The 11,763-nt window shown below is 43.5% G+C and overlaps 1 protein-coding gene across 1 annotated transcript; it reads left to right on the top strand.

The window, feature by feature from the left end:
- Positions 1–8,034: 8,034 nt before the first annotated feature.
- Positions 8,035–10,985, top strand: tnfrsf13b (TNF receptor superfamily member 13B). The gene is made up of 5 exons (XM_006796990.3): positions 8,035–8,100; positions 9,705–9,835; positions 10,085–10,201; positions 10,396–10,647; positions 10,723–10,985. The coding sequence occupies exons 2-5, from the start codon at positions 9,724–9,726 to the stop codon at positions 10,983–10,985; spliced, it is 744 nt and encodes a 247-aa protein (XP_006797053.3). The 5' UTR covers positions 8,035–8,100; positions 9,705–9,723.
- Positions 10,986–11,763: the final 778 nt, after the last annotated feature.

Raw genomic sequence — 11,763 nt, 5'->3', positions numbered from 1 at the left:
AGCAATAATATATCAAAGTATAAAATAAAGTCAGTACACATCAATGATCTCAATCTGTCCAGCTAGGAAGCATAAACCATGGTGAACACATTACATAAGCCTTTTTTGGACAGTCTGGTCAGAAATACACACATAAGTATTCCACTGGAGGTCATCCTGTAGGGCTCTGATAACACTCCTCCTGGTCCTGCTGCTGGGTTGATGCCTTTCTACAGCCTGTCCAAGTATGCTCATATAACCGCCCGTCTGCTGGTATCTCATCCACACTGTGCTTGAAGTTACTTCTGGTCGTAGTATGTATGGGTGTCCCCTCCTGGAGGAGTTGGGCTACCTGTGCAATGCCTTGTATGCACCATCACGGGCTGCCAGCTGTGACAGGAACTAAGAGAAAGCTGAAAAATCAGATAGGAGGGGCAATGGTCTGTGGCCACCACCTGCAAAACTATTTCCTTTCTTGGAGGTTGGTCTTATTGTTGCCTCCCTGCTGCACCTGTTGCCCCTTTGACTTGCACCAAATCAGCTGAAATGCCTTCACGATGGATTTTTATGATATGCCTGATGCTTAATAATGTGTTATACTACAATGATTGAGGGTTCTCTTAATGTTTTTATGTGGCAGCTTAGTCAAAGCAAAAATAACAAATATTCAATCTTGTTAACCACCTTGTTAAATGTCAGAATAACTATAATGTAAAACATGGCTAATGGTGTTATTTGCATGTAGTATACATGCTGCATACAAGAATCTACAAACTCAATTAACTTTGAACTTTCTTCAGTATAGCAACACAAATTCTCTTCTTTGGGCCTTTGTTCACAGTGAGTATTTCTTGGCAATCTTAGCTCTGTAGAGTTTAATGTTGAAGGGACCTATTCGCATGATCAGCCAATAGTATCAAATGACATTCTCAGAGGACATTAAAAGCTGTGTGTGCACGTGCACGTGTCCATAAACAGTGAAAAGGTGAAAACTCCAAAACCTAATTCAGCTCTGTGACTTCCCCTCCTGACGACGCTCTCCGCTCCTGTCTCCTGGTGACAAAAACACGCAGCTCAGCAAGACACCCACAGTAGCAATGTTGTTCACAAACACTCATCAACGGAGGTACTTTACAGGTTTGACGCAGTATAATCCTGCGCTGACTGGAGCTCTGCCACCTTCTTAAATAGCACACTCTTGATAAGGCCCCATAACAGTTCCACAAACCATGATTTCCATGGTGGCGACAGAACAGTTCAGGTGGCCCACCAAACCGGTGGTGATGCTGGCAAGATCCTTCCGGTGGCATGCCATGGGTCCAGCAGCGACAGTGAGACAGTTCTGGAGGTTGGCCCAGCGGGCGGCGACTGTGGCAAAACAGTTTAGGTGGCCTGCCACGGGCCTGGTGTTGGTAACATGGCAGCTCTGGTGGACGGCCGCAGATCCCTTGGCAGCAACTTAGCGGCTCAGGTGGCCGTCCGCGGGTCCAGTGGCGGCAGCGTTGCACAGCAGACGCTCCATGACGTGCAGGTCATGCAGGCCGTGGCCCGGGCAACTTGGTGGATGGCTGGCATGCATGGCCAGACGAGGCAGGACCATTTGGCTTGATATCCTGAGGCGCAGCAGACGGCCCACACCCCCCCGGCATGCTGTCCTCCAGCTCGGGCTGAGCGGGTCCCCCAGGCGAACTGACCTCCAGCTCGGGCTGAGCGGGTCCCCCAGGCGGGGCGGCAGCTGCAGATGGTTGAGGCAATGGCGATGGTGGTGTGGCAGCCACAGGTGGTGGACATGATGGTGGCGAACCTGTCATGAGCATCTGTGATGATGGTGGTGTGGCAGCCTTTGTGGCAATTGAACTGACGGTGGCGGCGTGGTGGTGACAGGTGGCTGAAGAAATGGCTGAGCCACAGGCTGGGCAGCTGACTGAGCCATCTGCAGGGGTCCAGAGGTGACGAAAATCACAGACTCACTCTCTGGGGAAGCCCTGGGGAGAGTAACTGTCTTTTGGCTGAGTGACTGGGCGGAAAAGGGTTCTGACGCCAGGCTCCCTAATGCCGGGCTCTCTAACGCTGTCCATTCAGCAGCCATAAAAACAGTCCCAAAGTTAACAGTAGGCGCTAGGCTAATAGTCTCTTGGCTCATAAGCTCAGATGGAGCGTAGTGGAAAAAAATCCATATTCTCAAAGACTGTGGAAGTGTCCTCCAAAAAACAAACAAACAGACTGAACAGGTCTGATAACTATAGTCCCAGGCTCGGAATGAGCACCGGAAAAACAACTCTCATCCCTCCCTGGGAGAGTGTCAATAGACACACTACAGGTAACGAAAAGGAGCCTGGGTTACTCATAACAGATTCACAGTTAGTAGCTACAGGGCCCACTGACAGTCTCTAGGCCCACTGACTCAGAGAAACCCACAGTGGACAGGTTAGCCAAAACCTCTCTCTCTCCACATTTAGCAGGCTTAGCATTGCCAGTGAACGGGGAAGAAACAGTCTTTAGTTTCCTGTTCAAAGCAAGTAGAATTACAACTATGGCTGAGTAACTCTCTGTGGCGCCTTGCTCAGCTGGTCCAGAATCAGCTGATTCCTCTAAAGCCACAGGAGTGAGGTGAGTTGTGGTTTGACGATGGCACGGGCGCCGTCTCCTCCGAGAAGGTGGGGCCACGTGTGTGGAAACTGTCCCCTCTTGATCATCTGCAGTTTGATCCCCTGTGACAGGATTTATTAAAACAACAGAGTCCGGTTTACTCACTGCAGTCACTAGAGCTGTCAGTCCTTTGTCTGCTGACTCAGCACACGCTGCAGGAGTGAGAGGAGATGTGGTGGGATGCTGATGGCGAGGGAGCCGTCTCCCCCAGAATGGAGGTTCCAACAAGTGAGTAGCAAGCGACGGTTTTTTAATGTCCAAAAAGCTCACAGAAAAGGTAGTGGATGACAGGAAGTTATCAAAAAACACTACCTCTATGTGTCTCTGGTGTTTGCTCGCAGTCTGGATTATGCTTCAGCAGAGCTGGGAGAACAACTCCTTCTCTGAGGCAACACTTGAGTCCGCTGGGTCCATTATGGCGGGATTATACTGTCACGGATTGCAATGGCAGACCGTGGAGTTGAGGTAAGAAGGACCCAAACGCTGGACTCTTATTGTGAAGGACAGTCGATTTATTCAAAACAACCAAAACCCTACATATGGAAAAATAAACATACAAAATACAAAAATACATGAGCCCTGGGTCCCTAGACCCACACCATGACAGTTTTCGGATGTTGCCTGCCTTTTGTTCCATTCACTGTCCATTTGATCCCAGACTGCTTCAATAATGTTGAAGTCGGGGCTCTGGTGAGGCTTGTCCATGACTAGTAGTGTGTAATGTGTGTTTCTCTATCTGGCCAGTATGTTTGGGATCATTGACATGTTCCACAGGGTTCCTCACCAGGACCAGCTCTGTTGATATTATACATGCTTCCTTTAGGTACTATCGTTCAAAGCCATATCATAAATTTTCACTGCTATGCAGATGATGCCCAGCTCTATCCATTAAGCCAGATGACGCACTTGTGCGGTCATTGGGGTTTTCTCTGTATAAAAACAACATTAAGCACCTTAAGGCAAATTGTGATTTGGCATTGTGTAATTAAAACTGAAAAGAAACTGAACTGAATTGTCATGTTGAAGAGTGAAACTATAGCCAATCAGAGACTTTCATCATATTGTGTGGTGGAGCGGAATCGAACTATAATTCCATGAAACAATGGAACCATGACACTTACTGCTGTGTATCTTTCCTGACTTCCATCCTTGAAGCTGATTTTAGCTACAAGTTTCAAATTTGGACTCATCTCTCCAACAGACCTGTTGCCACTGATTTTCAGTTCAAATCTTGTGTATTTTGGCACACCTGAGGCTTTCCCCCACTGTTTCTCTTCCTTAAGAAGCCCCCCCTCTATTAAGAGGTTTGGGTGAACTGCAGATAGATCAGCTGAAGAGTCCATCTCTATGGTCCTGTCAGGTGTTTGTTGGATTTTTGTTTCCTTTTTGACATGACATGACTTTCAGATACTTCAGCTCATCTACTGTAAATCACTTATATGGGACGTTTTTGGCTAATAGCTCTATGGGAACCACCTTGGTGATGCAAAAATATTTCCTGTCAAACTATTTCTTCTTTTTTTGTTGTTTTTTGTTAGTTTTGTTTTGATTTCTCTCCAATATTTTGCATTTAACACTTTGGTGCAGATTAGATCAAATCTGATGACCAATCTTTTGCTTTCACTGTGAGTCAACATGGAGCCGAGTCATCCATGTGCAGCTCTTCCTCAAATTCTGCTTCTTTTTGTCTCACACGGTGACTTGCATTTAGGTGTTTTACATACAGATGTAGCCAAAGTGGAAGTTGATTATTTACGGCTCACTTGCTCAAGCATGCTCCTGTAGTTTGAATCCCAGTGATGAATTTGTTTGTTAATATGCATTTTTAATGGCCGTGTTTCCTCTTTTGTTTATGTAACCATTGATTGGCTTTGTTCTGTCAGTCTTTCTTAACAAACACCTTCCACCAGTGTGGCTTTGGTGCAGAGGTGCTGCCTGGTGCCTTTCGAAAACCAGGCCACTTTTTGAACGCCTTTGAGAATTATTTTGACTAAAAGAATCTGTGATGCATTTCATTGGATGAAAAACTGCATCTGCAAATCATTAGAGGTTTCCTGCACTAGCCCTTCCTGTCACCACTGACATTACTGGTTCTAACTCAAGGCCCAGCAGATTTATGTGGTTGTGGCTCGAGCAGTAAAGCAGTAGAGCACCTACTAACTAAAGGTTGGTGGTTTAATCCCTAGCTGCTTCAGTTTCCATGCTAAAGTACTCTTTGGCAAGGAACTGAACCCCAAATTATTCTCCAAGGCGTTTATTAGTGAACGTTAGAAAACACTTAGATATAGCAGGGGTGAGGAATGCTTGTGTCTGACTGGATGAATGAGACACGTTGTATAAAGCACTCTGAGTGCTTTATACACTCTTTTTCTGGTAGAACTGTGCAGGATTGGCTCTAGATTGGATTCTAGATTGTTGGATTTTTCTGCTACAGAACCTCAGGGTCAGAGACTGAGTCAGTTTCTCAGGCTTCGATGAGTGGGAAGCCAGTGTGGTACCGTGACCCTGTAAGTGCAATAAGCACTCCTACGGGCTGATGGCGTTCAAAGTTGTGGTTGTCATTTCTTGACTTTATTTATTTGATAGATGACCATGATATACAGCAGCGCCGCCCATAGATGAAGGTCCTGGGTTTCTGTGTGGCGTTTGAATGTTCTCCCTGTCCCTGTGGGGGGTTTCTCTGGGTGCTCTGACTTCCTCCCACAGATCAAACACATGCATGTTAGGCTGAGCCGTGATTCTAAATCAGCAGTAGATGTGAATGTGAGTGTGAAGGCTTGTTTGTCTCTCTGCGTGGTCTGACCAGGGGTGCACACTAGGATAAGCTCCTGCACCTGCAGTTGTTTTATCGGGGAGGGGGAGCAGTGGACTCTTTGTATTACTAACAGTGTCAGAAAGCAGAACTAAATGAGAGTGCTTTAAAACAAAACTAACACCTTTTAATGACATCTCGCCACATAATTTCCGTTATCTTCTTACAGCTGCTTAGCAGATCCTCCCTGAAAATCTCAGACTCATATCTGAAACTTTTTATTCCAGATCTCCCTCAGGGTTTGGGAGATTAATCATTGTCTTTCAAACTGACATTTTAGTTCCACACTCGTCCAAGTCGCCCTCTTTACTAATCTCAGTTTCAATCTAATGCCAGCAGTGACTTTTTAATAGTATATTGCGAGCACACTTTTTTTGAGGGGATCTCAAATCACAAAAAGGACCTTTCAGTGACAAAGGAGCTGAGATAAAGCCGTGCAGGGCTTGAGAGGTTTAAATCTCCATGTCAAAGGCACGTTTTTACCAAGATCAGGTGTTCTCGCCTTGCTTAAAAATAGTTCATTGTATTCGGTCTCAGTTTTAGACAGACACAAATCTTTGTACGCAAATCCTTGTTCATATGAGAACTGAAGCAGAGATAAGACACTGCAGTCATGGTTTGTGCTCAGCGTGGTGTAAAACACATGGTGTGGAACTGCCCGGCAGTTTCACACTGATGTCGAGAAAGTTTACTCACATCTTCCCAACAAGTGTCAGGCACGCTCAGCAGTGCATTAATATCTGTCAACACTGAGTCACTGTAGGAGCTCCGTGTGCGAAGACTGGAACACGGAGCTGCACAAATCTTAATTCTTATTTAAAAAGTTTTTTTAGTATGATTAAATTGGCACATTTTTCTAGTTTAACAAAGTAAAACACTCTGATCTGTAGTAGCAGCATTTTAGCATTTTGCACAATGATCTAAAAACACACTAAAGGCCTAAAAGGCAAACTTTGCTGATATGTGGGCGACCGTGGCTCAGGGGGTTGGGAAGCATATCTGTAACCGGGCTCTCTGTCCTGGTTGTTGTGTCCTTGGGCAAGACACTTTACCCTACCACCTACTGGTGATGGCCAGAGGGGCCAATGGCACAATATGGCAGCCTCGCTTCTGTCAGTCTGTCCCAGGGCAGCTGTGGCTATGACCGTAGCTTGCGGTCTCACACACTCCACCAGTGTGTGAGAGTGAATGAATAGTGGCATTGTAAAGCGCTTTGAGTGCCTTGAAAAGCGCTATATAAATCCAATCCATTATTATTGATATTCTAGTTCGAGGTGCCAGAATTGGCCTGTAAAGACTCCAATCTGGCCCACTGGATGTTTTTATAAAATATGAGTTAGGGCATAAATTTTGTATTTTTAATTGTATTTTCTTTCTAAGTTTTACAGCTTTTCCTGCTAATGAAGACCTCTCCATGATCATGGTCACATCAGTTTGTCTTTATTACAATATATCAACATCAGCCTGTTATGTGTTGTTGGTGGGTGCTAACAATGAGGTCACATGCGTAGCCAGCCTAGAAACTCATGTCTCCCAAGGCCCAGTATGTCGATGTCACTTCTGAAGACGAGCCATAAAACATTGTGGGTAACACAAAGTGTTGACTGATTTTCCCATTTAAACTCAACCTTGATCCAATTTTCCCCCAAAATTAAATCAATTTTTTTCACTACAATAGAAATTTTCTGTGAATAAACAAGAAATTTCTGTTTATAATTTTACACATTTACCTCTTGCAGATTAAGCCCAGAGAGTCGTGCTGACAGATTTCTTGCATTTACTACAGCAGTGTTTTTATTATCATATAAAAAAACATCCCCCTCCCCCAAAATGTATACATTTTGTCGAAATTGGACTGTTTTTCTGATATTAATCTATCTCAGGGATTACACGTGGCCTGGCCCACTTAAGATCAAACTGGAATAAATGTGGTGTCTCAGCTCTAGGCCATATATCTTTTCTTTTTTAATGAATGTTTTATATTCTTTAAAAAAAAAGATGTAGAGGGTATTTCATATTCTATGTAGTTCAAGTGTAATTAAGTGGACTAAAATAATAATGATGAGTTCTCCTAACAGCCTCTTGTAGCTCGCTCCAAAAGTGATTCAACCCCTCTACAACCTTCAGACACTTTATTAGGTACACCTTGCCAGCACTCCTTTGTATTCAGATTTAATTCTTCACGGCACAGATTCACCGAGGTGCTGGAAACATTCCTCAGATGTTTTAGTCCATATTGCCATGACAGCATCACACAGCTGCAGATTTGATCAGCTGCACATCCATGATGTGAATCTCCTGCTGCACCACATCCCAAGAGTGCTCCGGTCAGGTGACTGTGGAAGTCACTAGAGTGCAGTGAACTGTCTCACACTTCCATGTGCCAGACACTCAGTACCAGACATCGTGTTTACTCTATGGCCTACACTCAGTCTCAAAATACAGTCCAAGGGAAAGTGACTACAGTATATAGGCACTTTTCTTGTCTGACCTCACTCTGTGTGTGTGTGTTTAAGTGGGAGGATCCTCCTCATGCATAGGGGGAAGTCCCCAGTCAGGCACTAAGTGTATATTTAAATTAGCTTCCACGCTGAAATACAGGCTTGTGTCACTCTCATCTTCAAATCAAGGATTCTCCCTCCGCGTCTTCATCTCGCTTGGTAAGTCATCTCTGCCAACATCATTAACAGCCTATAGCAGCGGCTCAAGTAAGATAAATGTGCTTCGTTAGCATTTGAAACGCAGGTGAGAATCAAATCCATTTATCGAGTGCTGGTTAAGTTCCCATAGAGGACCTTCATAACAAACCAAGTAGCTCGTTGAGGCTTTTATAACAAGAAATAATGTTTTCTATCAGTTTGAACGCAGTTTACGTCCTTCTGTAGATTCCAAACATCAAAACAATAAGAAACGCCCTCCATAAATAAGCACAGAAATGGCCAAGTGCATTTAAAAGGTACTCTGAATTCAGACGCTGGGGACTTTATATGTGTTTCTGAAAGTTAAAGAGAGAACATACTGTATAGGAATCCTGAATTAGACACAGAGTGCTGCTCGCTGGGGTGTGACGGATATACCCGGGCATTAGTCTTAGCGCTCTATGTGAAAGCAGCGCAGGGCGGAGGAGGTGTAGAGATCTGCATCTTTTTGCACTTGGATGACTCAGTGCTCACTGGAGCAAAGAAAAATATGCTTAAGAAGAAAGTACATGATTTCTAAAAGGATGCTGGTTGGAGCTATGCTAAGTTTTGCTCCAAAAACGTGTGGAAAACACAAAAAGAGGACAAAAACGGAGATATTTCTCAGTAAAGCCTCGATTTCTAAAATAATTCAGTTTCACTGGGTCAAGGATAGAGCTAGCAGTCTAATCCATAGGGGTGGGGGAAAAAATCGATACTGTGTAGTATCGTGATATTTTGTTTGCTAATAATGTATCGATACAGGGACAGCAGAAATCGATATTTTGTTACAAAAAAGGTTTTTGTGCTCTGACTTCAGAGCATGTTGATCCTTTTTCTGAGCAAGAATCCTGACATTCCTTCACTGTCCAAATGTGTTTAACTTGTTTTTGGCAGCAATAAACATGACAGTTTACTTATTTTAATTTAAGACATGTTTTATTTTAATTAAGTTTAAAACTTTTTTATTTAATGTAAAATTATATTTTGTTTTAATTTACTTTCAAATTCTTCAGTTGCTGAATGGGCTGCATAGTTTTCATAAATTTCATAGTTCAGAATAGCTATAATTGTACCAGATGGTTGATTCAGTTAAGTTGGACTAGACTGTAATACAAACCGTTCAGTTTGTCAACAATAAAACTGAAATGAGAGAAAGACTGAGTGTGAGACTTTGATATTAGATAAAATTAATATTGATAAAGTTTACCTTTATGTACAGAATCTGAATATTGAAAAATATTTTAAAAAATTGCAATAATATCATATCGTGCGTTAAGTATTGTGATAATATCGTATCGAGGGATGTATGGTGATTCCCACTTCTACTAATCCACACTGCATACATTACATATCACAGCTGCTTTGCTTTCATATATATAAATACCAGGATAACATGCACATAAAATAACCAACATAATTTACACATCTGTAGTTAGCCAATGCCACAGCTGCTCGTTTACAGCCACACATCTTTGTAAAGTTTCTTTATAAATAAACTTTTCATAGAGATGAAGTCACAAAGACAGAAAGAAAATAATAAAATCATTTGTTTTGGTCCCTTTGTGTGTGTGTGTGTGTTTCAGTGTGAGGGTTATCAGGCCGATGGGTGGAGGCTGTGCTGAAGGTCAGTATCGGGATGCTTTGGTGGGGTGTATGGACTGTCTGGGGACATGTCAGAAATCACTTGTAATCAGCAGATGCAGAAGTTTCTGTGGTGAGAGCACACACATGCATTCACAGACACATGCAGGGGCATTTTTTCATGCAACTTTTCCAAGATTGCAACTTCAAATCCAGCTAGAATTACACATAAACTTGAAGACATATACATGTAACATGTATTTCTGATATTTGATTTTCTTCCTGAAGGTAATAGCAACAGCAGAGATACTCCTAAACCCACAAAGTTCAGTTTCTTACATGTCTTCTGCGTCTCCTCTCACGTTGTCTCCTTCTGCATCAGAGGCTGTAAATTGTAAGACTCAACCTGGCCACTACTACGATAAGCTGCTAAACAAATGTATAGAGTGTAAAGAGATCTGCGGCACACATCCTCCAGAATGCGCCACACACTGCCAGAGTGAGTGCTGACCCCTCGGTGACCTTTGTCCTGATGGGGTTTTTCTGTGTTTTTAAACCTTAAAGAAGGAAGTATTGGAAAATATCAAAATTTTATCAAATTGTTCTGATTGACTAATATTGTTCAGAGCTTATATACCTGACATTTGAATCTAGAAACATTCAGTCAAAAGATCTGTCCTCCTTCTTTCCTAGCTGAAGTTGTCGCAGGACCCTCCACACTGAAAGACTCTGATATCCTCATCTACTCCCTGCTGGCTGTGTGCCTGGCGCTGCTGTTTTCTAGCTTGTTTCTGGCCTTTGTAGCCTTTTTTAGAGGAGGCAAGGCCAAAACCTCTAACCCAGGATCCACAAAGGGCAGTCAATCCAAGAAGAAGAAAGAGAGCGAGGCCAGGCCGGGACAGGAGACTGGTATTCCAGCTAGGCAACTTGGAAAAAGCTCCAAAGGTTAGTCTGGAATGAACTAAAAAAACACTGGAAACGCTGAGCAGTTTAACGAGGGTCTGCCTTCTTCACTTATAGATATTCTAACGTCTCCGAGCTGCCCCGTTAACCTCGAGCCATCAGACGACTCCCTGCCAACAGAGACCTGCGTGTGTGTCCACTGCTTCCCCGACATGAACGTGCGAGGCCCGGCCCACAGCAGGACGCTCAGAGACCCTCCTGTGCTCTACCAGCAAGCTGTCCTCCAAAGAGCCCAGACCCATAACGGAGGGGCTTGCTGGACGGAGCAGAGCTTCCGAACCTACGACATGAAGGTCCAGGAGGAGGCAGCAGTGGGATGAGTTTAGTGGTGCAAGGGAACTGGAATTAATTACCGTGTCTCCGATCCATCAGAGAAGGTTGTCGATATACTGGATATTTTTGGGGGGTAAAACCCCAAAAAACAAAAAAAACAAAACCAACAATAACAGCAAAAAAACCCAAAAACGAAATGCTACAAACACCATCACAATATGTGACAAAGTATGTGACAAATCAGTCCGTCACTATAAATATAATATGGACATAGCTTCTAGGTTGAATTTACTGACCACCAGGGGGCGAAACCAAGCCCTCAGCCTTGTGTTACACTCAGACCCAGAGTGTTAATGATCAGTCCCTCCCCTGATAACGTACAATTGCAAGACACAAAGATGGAGAGGGTGAAAATTCCCAGCTTCACAATGAGAGTTCACAAAGTGGTTTTTGACCTCTCAGTTCCTTCACTCATCCTTTATACTGAAACCTTCACACTCACTTTTAATACAAAAACTTTAATTATATCTTTGCAGGAAAAAGTGTCTGATTTTAAGGATTTTTATGAACTACATAAGTGTCTGTGTGTGTGTGGACGGGTATTAACATCTTTGTGGGGACCAAACATTGGAAGTTTACTATACTTGTGGGGACCGATCCCGGTCCCAACAAGTGTAAAGGCTTTTTTGAGACTCAAATTGTGGTTTTAGTGTTGGGGTTACAATTAGGTTATGGTTACGTTTAGGGTAAGGGTCAGGCATTCATTTTTGATGGTTAGGGTAAGCGGCTAGAGAAACCATTATGTCAATGAGATGTCCCCACAAG

The sequence above is a fragment of the Neolamprologus brichardi genome, chromosome 8, assembly GCF_056152115.1.
Source record: "Neolamprologus brichardi isolate AB-2024 chromosome 8, ASM5615211v1, whole genome shotgun sequence".
Classification (NCBI taxonomy): Eukaryota; Metazoa; Chordata; class Actinopteri; order Cichliformes; family Cichlidae; genus Neolamprologus; species Neolamprologus brichardi.
Note: the sequence above shows the minus strand (reverse complement) of the source record. Positions and strands in the feature narration are given on the sequence as shown.

Bases quoted from the DNA above. Each gene is read 5' to 3' on its own strand.
- tnfrsf13b (XM_006796990.3), top strand. From the start codon at position 9,724: ATGGGTGGAGGCTGTGCTGAAGGTCAGTATCGGGATGCTTTGGTGGGG. The intron at 10,202-10,395 runs GTGAGTGCTGAC...CTTCTTTCCTAG, and splicing joins ATGCGCCACACACTGCCAGA to CTGAAGTTGTCGCAGGACCC. The intron at 10,648-10,722 runs GTTAGTCTGGAA...CTTCACTTATAG, and splicing joins ACTTGGAAAAAGCTCCAAAG to ATATTCTAACGTCTCCGAGC.